This window comes from Barbatula barbatula (assembly GCF_947034865.1).
Source record: "Barbatula barbatula genome assembly, chromosome: 16".
NCBI classification, from domain to species: Eukaryota; Metazoa; Chordata; class Actinopteri; order Cypriniformes; family Nemacheilidae; genus Barbatula; species Barbatula barbatula.
Window position 1 is genome coordinate 713,371 of NC_136779.1, and position 12,648 is coordinate 726,018.

The window sequence follows — 12,648 nt, forward strand, 5'->3', positions numbered from 1 at the left end:
ACATATATATTTGTAATACACAATGATGGTGAGTTTGAAATCATTTCATTCCTTTGGTTTAAAGTGATGGAGTTTCTTCGCTTTTCCTTGTTGTCGTGTTTCAAACAAATGCTTGAAAAGTGTTTTTCAGTCCTCGATTTCACGTTTCATGGTTGTAATAAAAATATTAATTCAACTTTATTTTCCTGCCATAAACACAATCACCATTTTGTAAAGCAGATCCAAAGGTGACTTGTGATCTAATAAAAACGTTACTGTCATCACAAAACAAACTTCTCAAAATGGGACATTGATATGTTGAACCGGTGTTATATTTTGGATTTGATCCATGTCTTAAATCTTCCAGTAGATGATATAGAGCGCTTCTCTTCTGATGACACTTCATCTCTTTATCTCTAAAGGTCATTCTGAAGATTGTCAGAGAAACAAGAATCCCTTGTGTGCTATAGAGAAGTGTCATGTCAGCTGTCGGACGTGTCGCCGGCCCTTTCGAGGATATGAAATGAAGTCTGAGAGAACACATGCTGTGTCACGCTATTATTCTTATCCATTCAAATGATCTTGTACGTGCCGCTGGTACACGTCTGTGCAACGGAGCCATCAATGTTTTTTAATAGAATAAACAAAACAAATTTATTCTGTTTACTTTACATTTGGTGTGAATGATTCTTCAGTGGTTTTTAAAATATCAACTTTAACAATAAACAACTTTTACATCTCAAGACTTCTGATACAGAACATCAGACATCACTGCTATTAATATTTGCTGCACCTGTAAAAACATATTCAACTTATTCTCAACTTTTCAAATAAAATAGAGGTTTAAATCAAACTTCACAAATCAAATGAATTCAACTTATTTGAAACCAACTTGAAGTTGAAATTGGTTTGACGAGATTTGGTTTGATCATTATCTGTTCTGTTTATTTTACAAAATGCTTAATGTTTAAATACAAACTATCATTTAAATTCAATTGATTTTTACCTCAAAATTGAAGTCGGCATTTGAACTGCGCATTTTAAGTTGATTTTCTGGTATAAAATGATAATTGCTTGATTTCAGTGTTATTTGTAGGCAATGCCCTTTTCTTAATATTAATAATATGTGTATAAAAAATGTGTTGTTTCAATTTAAAGAGAACCAATTTAGTATACAAAAAGTAAAATCGCAGCATACTTTTATGAAGTTCATAAAGGGATTTGCAGTATACCTAACCGTATTCAAACACATTTGAGTGTATTTCTTTTTCATAGAGCACAATACTGCTTAACATTTCTCGAGTACACTTCATGAAATGAACTTGAAGTATATACTCTTATAGAGCAGTTGTTCACTCTGAAATACATCACACATCATTTCACGCCAGGTCACAGATATTTTTATTTTGTATCGTCGTTGACGATCAGATGATTTCATCAGTAGTTATTTTATTGGTTGCTTGATATCATTCGAGTTTTTTATAAAGTCATTTCGAGGTGTATGTTGTGAGTCTTTGTTCCTATTTCATTCTGTCAGCCGGGGCAGTGAAGTCTTCAGCATCCCGTCTCTCACGTCCTGCTCTTCTCCTGCGTCTGCGCAGTCAGGTGGTGTCGCAGATGTTTGGTGAAGTCCAGCTGAGCTCGTGGAAGAGCTTTGTTCACCAGAGACTTGGGCAGCCACCCCTGACATCAGACAAAAGAGAGAAATTGACCGTTCACGGCCCATAGACACACTGCTGATCTGAGATCAGGATGTGGAGGATTGTGTCTGGTACCTTGACATCCATGTTGAGCAGCCAGATGAAGCGGCTCTTCCCGGGGTGATGCTGGAGCGGGTGCAGGATTATACAGGTGGGTCCGTCTTCAGCCCTGCAAACACACATCATCATCACAGACTGGAACGTGACAACAAACAAACAACATTCATCATTAAGTTTACCTGACAAACCCCGGCTGAGGAGGCAGAGACTCGAAGTGCGTCGCAGCTCCGCCCAAATAAACACGCGAGCCGCTTCTGGACGAATGTCTGACGCTCAAGAAGTCTCGCTGGCCAATGAGATTTCCTGCTGTTTCAGCCGACACTTCATGTGTAACCATGGTGTTCCTCCCCACCTGCTTCAGGACCTGCCAGATGAAAAAATCTGATGTTAATAACATGAACACAGCAGCTGGTCTGGATGACATGAAATGTCAGATGCTGTTTAGATGAAGGTCTCATAAACATGTTCACACTTCACATCTCAAACTGGACTATTTATCAATACAGAGAAATCTGCCCTGTTCACCTGGTCAACAAGTCCATGTCTAATTAATGTCATTGATATATAAAAGATCAACTGGCAACGTCCAAATTAACAAAACATAAACTAACTACGTAAAGTACTGAAAAGTCAAATAAATGTGAAGTCAAATAAACTTTGTTTTAAACAAAAACAGCTAAACTAATGTTAATACAGGTGTATGTGTGTATTTAGATGTATATTATAAAATAATGTATCAATATAAAAACGATTCATTGCAATTAATCTCATCCAGAATAAGAGTTTGTGTTTCCATGTGCATATTAATTTTGTGTTTAGAAACACGCATACAAACGTGTATATATGTTTAGGAAATATTTAGATGCATCTATTTATATTTACCAATCATTAAAATGATAAATAAACTATATGTTTCTTAAATATACAGTATGCATGCTTGTGTATCATAGTTATTATAGTTTTGACTTTAGTTTTATTCATATTTTAAATGAGCTTTTATTTTTTGATTTATGTTAATTTAGTTTTATTTTAGGTTTTGTTTATTATTATAATTTTAGCACTTTAAACTTAATTCAGATTATTTTTGAGGCATCGATTACATTTTTTATTTAGTTAAAGTTTTCCAATATTTGTAGGTTATTTTATTTGACAACAATGAACAGAAACATTTTCAAAATTGTAATTTAAGTAGTTTAAAATAACTTTGATGTGTATGTGTTTATAAAACTAATATTCACATTACACAGACATACTTTATATTACGTGAACACAAACTTCAATTCTTTAATGAAAAGACAAAAGTTATGTGAGATCAGTTTTATTTTCTCCAGGGTTTACAGTGAGACCTTAACTTTCATACGGTATGTTGATGTGTTAAACTAGTGATGCGTGTCTTACTCTGATGGATGTGATGCTTGTGTTCCAGAGATGCATCTCCTCCACTCTCAAGAAGAGAATCTCATAGAGTTCCTCCGGAGACGCGTCCAGCTCGGCCTCCAGACGAAACACTTTCTGGTTACCCTTGAGTACTTTACTGTAGATCACGTCTCCATTCTTCCGGAGAAAAAACACATTTTTCATTTAGTAAAGTGTGTCTGGCTGACTGTAGTGAAGAGCTTTTAAATATGATGATAACCTCAGCCAGCTCCAGTGTCCATCCGTCTGTAGACTCCACGATCTTCAGAGCTTCGTTCAGAGCTTCTTCCCCTTGTCTCAGGTAAAACACGTCCTTGTGTCCCACGGCGGTGCTCTGTGATTCCACAGGGTCTGTCTCAAACATGACGGTCTCAATAAACAGATGTTTTCACACCTCTGTGTCATGTAACAATACAATCACATTATGGACTTGACTTCATGACTTCATACTAAACTTTGTTGTTTCAACTTAAATATGTAAATTCGTCATAAAGTTTTTTGTGATAAAGTTTTTGACGTAATTCAACTTAATAATAAGGTAAACCTAATAAATATTAGTTGAGGTAACAAATTTGCTTGCGATCGATCTAATAATTAGTATTTTAAAGTTGAACTAACCAGGTAACGTAATTTCATTTTTCCAGGGGTATGTCAATATACTGGAACTGTCAAAAACTGATATTAACAATATTGATTATTGCTCTCATGATAACCTACAGTATGTTTGGAGTCTTTGGAAGCCATTTTCAAAGAAAACCAACAAAAAATATAGTTGTAACCTCAAACAAAGATAAACATTTTTCTAACAATATTTATTTTTTCTATTTTCTCTATTAAATTCTATTAAATTTCATAAATGGGATTTGTTAAAGTTTGATTTAAATCATAATGTAAATGTAGACATAAAAAAGTAAAATATTGTTAATGTAGATGTAGTAAATGTGTATATAGAAGTATACAAAAAATATATAAAATTTGTAATATAATAAATGAGGATAATGAAAGCAATTCAATTTAAATATGTTAACAGATTCTCAAACGTCACGAACAGGCAATTTGGTTGAATCATTTGTATATATAATGTCATGTGTGTTATTAAAAGACATTTATATTTAGCAACGAACCAGCAAAAGTTGCAAATGGCCAATCAGAATCAAGCATTCAACCGAGCCGTGTAATAATATAGAATAAAATATAGAATAAAATAATACAATTATTATTAACATAAATGAAATATTAAATCCTACGAAAGCCATGTTTTTTTAACCATGGAGGTTTAAATGTGGAGTCACACACACTCACTGTTAAACTTCTGACTCCAGGACCGTCTCATGGAGCTCCATACAGGACCGGTGATGTGACCCTCGCTCTGCAGGTGAGAGAGCTCCTGTCCTAACGCTGCCACAGCCGCACGCCGCAGTCCTGCCGAAAAAACAACACATGATAAATCACACATGCTCCTCATGTTCACGCGACGTCATGTCATCTGCTTACCCGTCATGCTCCGTACATGAGGATACGAGATGCCACAGCAGAGCTTCACCACAGCCGGCAGCATGATGTGTGCTTCTGAGACGGGCGGAGAGAAGAAGGCCGACACACGGGTTTTATAGAGACCGCTGAAGGACACAACGCTGATAACAGCTTCATTAACAAGATAGGATTCAGCTAAGCTTTGACTTCAAGGTCACATCTGAAGAGGATAAAGAAGTTTGGAGAGTTTGAAGTGATAGGAAAATATTTCAGGAATGTGTTTTATACGGAGGATGATGTGCATTGTGAATCTGGTTTTGGAAATGTAAATTATGATGTTCATTTATATATTACGTTTTGTACATTTTGTGTATTTTTGGAGACCCATAGGGAGCTGTTTAAGCAAAACTGTCATCGATGCGTCATTGTACACATACTATTCTACATGTGGATCTAATCTGAGAAAGAGAGAGAGAGACATACTGGCGACAAAAGTTTAAAGTCAAGCGTAACATCTGCAGATCCGAACACTGACCATCACCTTCTGTTAAACACTGACCCTGATAGAAACCTTCCTCCACACGACCTCATCTGATGAGAATCCTGAACCTGTGTAATGTTTAAGACAAATGTTCAAAACCAAACAAGACGAACAGGAGTAGAATGACAAATGAAGACATGACACATTTACATTTATTCATTTGTCAGACACTTTTATCCTAAGATATTTTGTTATTCATTTGACAGACACTTTTATCCTAAGATATTTTGTGTATTTGGCCTCAAGATCAAGAGAAAAATTGTTTTGCTCCGAGGGATTTTCAGAGATATTGTCTCTGAATGCCACATCCCATCATTCAACTGTCATAATGAACAACATGATATCCCACAAATAACACGAAATAATGTTTTTCTGCACTCACATGTTTCACACTATGTGTTATTTCCGTTGACTTGAAGAAGATGAAATGATGTCAGTAAATCTTTCTGTGAAGAGCAAACATTAAATAACACCCGATGAGCATCTAAAGCTTAGCAAAGGGTTCTGTGTGACTAAATGTGCTTCCATTGTTCACCTCATTTATAAGTCGCTTTGGATAAAAGCTTCTACTTAGTGACTAAATGTAAATGTGCTTTTTTCATGGCATGATGAACTTTTCAATGTTTTTATTTTTGCTGTATGAAAAACTTTTCGATTTCACCTGCTAATGCCCTAATGCCTTATTCACCAATAATTCATCACATCAATGACTGCATTCATAAAGTCTGCATGATCTACGTTCATTTACACCTCCAGACTCTTCATGTGTCTCAACTTTTACACTCTCACTTGATTCTGTTTTTATTTCTTACATTAAACTTCAGAAAAAACATCTGAGACTCAAATGAAACGCAACTGAGAGCTCCAACAAATCTTTGAACGAGAAACCTGTGATGTAGCAGAACCTCTGATGGAGTCCAGAAATGTGTTCACATCTCTCTCTACTTCAGAATATCAGAATTTGATTCAACACACAAACACAAACATGCACACACGTGAGTCACTTGCCCACTTACAGCATCATCTATAGACAGAGAGAGAGAGAGAGACAGAGACACAGAGAGAGACACAGAGAGACAGACAGAGAGAGAGAGACAGAGAGAGAGAGACAGAGAGAGAGAGAGAGAGAGAGAGAGACAGAGACACAGAGAGAGACACAGAGAGACAGACAGAGAGAGAGAGACAGAGAGAGAGAGAGAGATGATACAGGCTTGATTCTGTGTTATCAGTGAGTGTTGAACAGGTGTCCTTGTGTGAGGGTGAATGACGCTAAAACTGAACTTCACCTACTGACCACATGCTCAAACTCTCATATACAAACACACATGCATGCACACAAACACACGCACGCATGCACACACACGCAAACGCACACATACAAACGCAAACACATGCATCCACACACAGGCACAAACTCACAAACACATGCACGCACATGCACACACGCACACATAAACACAAACACAGGTTCAAACTCATGCACACACAGGCACACACACACACACAAACAGACACATACATACACACACATGCACACACTTACACACAAACACACGCATCCACCCACGCACATGCACACATGCACAAACAAACACATGCACCCATGTACACACACACCTACACAAACACATAGGTGCACACACAAACTAACGCACCCAAGCATGAATCAGTTTCTCTTCAGATCCTCTCGTGTCTATGAATATCTCAACACTGCTCATTCCACATCGGATTCATCTTCATCTGATGATTAGCGAGATACTTCACATGTGCCGTGTCAAGTGATTCCAGGAGCACACTCCACACACGGTGCTTAAGAATAACAATAATAAATCATTTCATTAAAGATTAAGCGCCCGCAGCTGTCCCCTGTGACCTGTGATAACATTTCAACCCGTTACAAACACATTAACATGTGACGTGTCATCTGATCAATAATACAGAATGTGTCCTTCATTTAAACATGAATGGTTATCACAATCAATTCTACGTCTGCTTTGTGTGTATTTCATCCTCATATCCAAACACTAAGACTCTAAAATCAATTGTTTGCTACACTTTCATCTGAACATTGAGCTGAATTCTGCACTACAGCCTTAAAATGGACAAAAATGACATTTTGTCTGTGGAATCACCCGCATCAATGAATCAGGACCAATAAAAGCAAGAATCTGCATTCAAGAAAAGATATGGATTCCATTCTCATTTCACATTGGCCTGGTTTCACAGACCTGTCTCACCACACTCTACATCATCTGTCTCACCACACTCTTCATCATCTGTCTCATCACACTCTACATCATCTGTCTCACCACACTCTTCATCATCTGTCTCACCACACTCTACATCATCTGTCTCACCACACTCTTCATCATCTGTCTCACCACACTCTTCATCATCTGTCTCACCTCACTCTACATCATCTGTCTCATCACACTCTTCATCATCTGTCTCACCACACTCTACATCATCTGTCTCACCACACTCATCATCATCTGTCTCACCACACTCTTCATCATCTGTCTCACCACACTCTACATCATCTGTCTCATCACACTCTTCATCATCTGTCTCATCACACTCTTCATCATCTGTCTCATCACACTCTACATCATCTGTCTCACCACACTCTACATCATCTGTCTCACCACACTCTTCATCATCTGTCTCACCACACTCTTCATCATCTGTCTCATCACACTCTTCATCATCTGTCTCATCACACTCTTCATCATCTGTCTCATCACACTCTACATCATCTGTATCATCACACTCTTCATCATCTGTCTCATCACACTCTTCATCATCTGTCTCACCACACTCTACATCATCTGTCTCACCACACTCTACATCATCTGTCTCACCACACTCTTCATCATCTGTCTCACCACACTCTTCATCATCTGTCTCACCTCACTCTACATCATCTGTCTCATCACACTCTTCATCATCTGTCTCACCACACTCTACATCATCTGTCTCACCACACTCATCATCATCTGTCTCACCACACTCTTCATCATCTGTCTCACCACACTCTACATCATCTGTCTCATCACACTCTTCATCATCTGTCTCATCACACTCTTCATCATCTGTCTCATCACACTCTACATCATCTGTCTCACCACACTCTACATCATCTGTCTCACCACACTCTTCATCATCTGTCTCACCACACTCTTCATCATCTGTCTCATCACACTCTTCATCATCTGTCTCATCACACTCTTCATCATCTGTCTCACCTCACTCTACATCATCTGTATCATCACACTCTTCATCATCTGTCTCATCACACTCTTCATCATCTGTCTCACCACACTCTACATCATCTGTCTCACCACACTCATCATCATCTGTCTCACCACACTCTTCATCATCTGTCTCACCACACTCTACATCATCTGTCTCATCACACTCTTCATCATCTGTCTCACCTCACTCTTCATCATCTGTCTCATCACACTCTTCGTCATCTGTCTCATCACACTCTTCGTCATCTAGAGTCAGTTCACAAGTCAATACTACAGAAAACTTAAAGTTACATTACTTTATACGAGTATTACCAAATGCCGCAGTTTACAGTGAATGCTACAGTAATTCACAAGTTTGATGTGGGATGTGACGGACTCTATCTCTAGAGATGCCGTGTGAAGTATATGTCATTCCGTGTATGAAAGAATATGACACTGATGTGATATCACATCGTTACAGAGGGTCATGTGATAATTATACATTAAGCGACAGCTCTTAGAAAGAAATGGAAAAGGTTGAAAGCGACAGGCTTCCATTTATAATGTGAGTACCATTCTCATTTCTCTATCAACCGTGAAATCGTGCGTTCAGCAAAAAGTCAATCTGCTCCAAATAATATTTTCTTATGTCTAGAAACAGCAACAGCATGCAATGCATGACGCTTGAATCCATCACCATGGTTACAGGTATGGAGGTTTAGAAACAGAAAAACAACAGATGCTCACAAATGATCTGAGACTGACAACATGTCTTCGCCGTGTGCGACACGACACGCGGTTATCCTAATGGGATTATCCAGTTAATCCAAATTACAATGGTTTCTAATCACTGATCTATATAATGAGTGGATTGCTCGTGACGTCATTACACTGAAGCAACCGCGCTGCCATGTTGGTGTGCCCAAACGTTTTATTAACTCAATAGGGATTTATCACATATTCATGATAAGCACTCACTGACCAGTCCCCGTTTTTATATCTAAAGTCTCACAGTACAATTTTACAACACAAATGTCTTAAGCATGTAAATGGTTGGTAATTTTCCCGTTTTTATTAGATATAGATTGAGTTATGGTGCTTTTCATTACAGTAGTGTACGGTACGGCGGACTGAGACGACACTTCAACATATGACAAATGTGCTTATTCTGAAATCTAAATACAGATGAATACAGGCTGTATATGTATAAAGTCACGAAGCTTTATTTTCTAAACATTTACACATGTGCTTTTACAACAGTGTGCAATACACACTCACCTTTCTTAACCTCGCTATTCTGTCCAAAATAAACATAAACATTGGAAAAAACATCAGAAGTAACAATTAATTTAAACACACATGTGAAATAAAAACGTATCGTGCCTAATAAGATGAAAAAAAGGTTATTATAGATCCTCATTTTGATTAAGTCAATGGCGCGCTCTATCAGTTGGGCATACCAAGATGGCGGCGCTATCGCTTCCGGTGGCTTCACCTCCTGTGTATTTGTTCCATATTTGTTCATAGCACATCAAACGTGTCACTTATAGGAGATGAGTAATAAAGTTTTGTTTATGTGCTTTATTTGTCAGAAATAAAAACTGAACATTAAACTACATTTAATTGTATGATCATGATAAAACACCATCAATCACGATGTAATATAAATGGATGGTTCACACAAAAATAAAATTCAGTCATCATTTATCCTCATTATGTGAGATGTTTTTTTCAGTGGAACACAACAGAAGTCTGAGTGGTTTTGTGTTCAAACGATGGAAGTCAATATGGTTTAGTGTTGTTTGATAATCAACATTCTTCAAAATAACTTATTTTGTGTTCTGAAGAAAAAAGAACTCACACAGGTTTAAATTGACATAAAGGTGAATACATTTTCATATTTAATGACGTCATCAGGGTTATATGTCCTGTGGGTGGAGCGTCAGCACTTCTGCCTCGCCGATGCGCTCTACAACACAGTGAAAAACAAAACACTGCTTTTACATCATATTATCAAGCATTTCATGTTCCTTCCCTACAGTACACTGGTCTTTGTAATGGTCAATAAACATTAATAAAGCCAATGCCAACCAAAGAGAAAAGTCACTTCACAGGTAGCACAGATGATTACATTTAATACAATGAGACCAGGCACACGTGGTGCGTTCTGAATTCATGATCACTAATAAGGGCCTTTAACAGACACGGGTCTTGTGTTTCTATAGTAACCACAAATAAAGCTCTCAGATCCCTCGTTCATTACAGGAAAGTTGTGTTGAGGTGTATAAGAAATCATTTCCAGAATATCATCTATCATCCCAACGTTTATTTAGGCTAATGAACTGAGGTCAGATTTAACTGGTTAGATAGTAATGTTTCCATGGTGATGCTGTTTCATGAAATATTTATATTGTTCATATTTCACACACTTTAGTGCTGAACAGATGAGAAACTACATGCATTACATTAGTATGTACTGTACTGTATTATATACTATACTGTATTCTCGTTATTAATTGACCTATCTGTTTACTTGATTCCAGTAATACATCTTTACTGTAGTATTCACTTATAGTAAGTATACAATAATCTACTTTAAACAATATTTTACTTATTAAATTAACTTAATTGAAAGAAATATTTTTTACTGTAGTATACTCCTACAGTAAGCATACAATAACCTATTTTAAAGAATAATTTACTTATTAATTAACTTTATTGAAAGAAATATTTTTTTACTGTAGTATACACTTAAGTGTATAATAACCTACTTTAAAGAGTAATTTACTTCATAATTTGATTTATTAATACTAATACATTTTTTACTGTAGTATGCACTTAAGTGTACCATAATGTAGTTTAAAGAATAATTTACTGAATAATTTACTTTATTAATAGTAAAACATTTTTACTGTAGTATACATTAAGTATAAAATAACCTATTTTAAAGAATAATTTACTTAATAATTTGTTTTATTAATAGTAATAAAGTTTTTACTGTAGTATACACTTAAGTGTACCAAAATTTGGTTTAAAGAATAATTTACTCAATAATTTACTTTATTAATAGCAGTCAATTATTTTACTGTTGTAAATTATTTAACTGTAGTGAAGTGTATACAATAACCTTAAAGAATAATAATTATTATCCATTCATTTATTTTATTTAAATTATAAGTGAAGTAATAGCCTAGACCAGGGGTCTCCAACCTTTTTGTAAGCGAGGGCTACCAAAATATCTCACTACTCGCTACTTGTTGATAACATACATTCAAACTTTAAACATGTGATGCCTTATTTTTATGCTCACAGAACCAAATTCAGTTTTCTTTCAGATATTAAAGTTTATAATACTTGCCAATAATAACCTTTCATGACGATGTAGCACTTGGCTGATCGGTATAATCACAGATTCTCTAATCAACTGTCTTGAGCATTATTGGTGAGCCCTGTGTTTAGCGGGCACCTTACAGAGTTCATGCAGGCTCTCAGGTGCCCACGGGCCTAGACTATAGTATATTACAATTTCCTACATTTTGCTATAGTACACACTAAAGAATACTACAGTATTTAATAAGGAATGCTGTACATTTTAAGGCAATACTACTAGGAGTATCTAGTTAGTTCTGCAGAATTATACTACAGAATTTACCACAATTCAACTTTGTAGTAATTGTAGTAAAAAACAAATTGTAGTAATTACTTAAACATACTACATAATACTACAGTAAATACTAAACTATACTACATGTATTTTTACAAAAGAAAACTTTTTGATTAGTGTTCAATTATTTTTTTTCTATGCATTGTCAATTATTTCATATATTTTTATTTGACTCATAGTTTACAGATGAAGGAGCATCACATTTACATGAAGTGAAGCTATAAATCTGAAAACAGAAGCACACTCACCGGGTTTGTCCTGTGACGTCTCGGCCGGATTCAAACTGAACACAAACACAGATATTAAACATCTGAAATATGTCTCTGTGGAGATGATGTTGAGTATCTGCTCACCTGGTTTGTCTTTGATGTTGACTGACAGGTGAGGTGAGGAACAGGTGATGGGATTGAGCGATGGAGTTTGTCATGGCCTGATGGAGTAAACCCTGTACCATCTCTTTCTCTGTCAACACAGAACACATCTGATGGTTCCAAAACTTCTTTCTGACAAGTTTTGGCATTTGAACTTGAAACAGAATGTATTTTAGTCGGTTTTCCAGTTGAAATGGTGATGTTTGTAACG

The 12,648-nt window shown here is 36.4% G+C and overlaps 1 protein-coding gene across 2 annotated transcripts; it reads right to left on the reverse strand.

Moving 5' to 3' along the window:
• Window positions 1–1,346: 1,346 nt before the first annotated feature.
• On the reverse strand, window positions 1,347–6,970 carry star2 (steroidogenic acute regulatory protein 2). 2 transcript variants are annotated; one of them, XM_079476790.1, is made up of 9 exons: window positions 6,825–6,970; window positions 5,170–5,237; window positions 4,650–4,724; window positions 4,458–4,577; window positions 3,376–3,506; window positions 3,138–3,293; window positions 1,919–2,103; window positions 1,755–1,848; window positions 1,360–1,662 (listed from the first exon to the last, which is right to left on the reverse strand). In XM_079476790.1, the coding sequence occupies exons 3-9, from the start codon at window positions 4,711–4,713 to the stop codon at window positions 1,549–1,551; spliced, it is 864 nt and encodes a 287-aa protein (XP_079332916.1). In that variant the 5' UTR covers window positions 4,714–4,724; window positions 5,170–5,237; window positions 6,825–6,970; the 3' UTR covers window positions 1,360–1,548. The 2 variants fall into 2 exon arrangements, with proteins under 2 accessions (XP_079332917.1, XP_079332916.1); XM_079476791.1 differs by lacking the exon at window positions 5,170–5,237 and having other exon boundaries at window positions 1,347–1,662; window positions 6,825–6,967.
• Window positions 6,971–12,648: the final 5,678 nt, after the last annotated feature.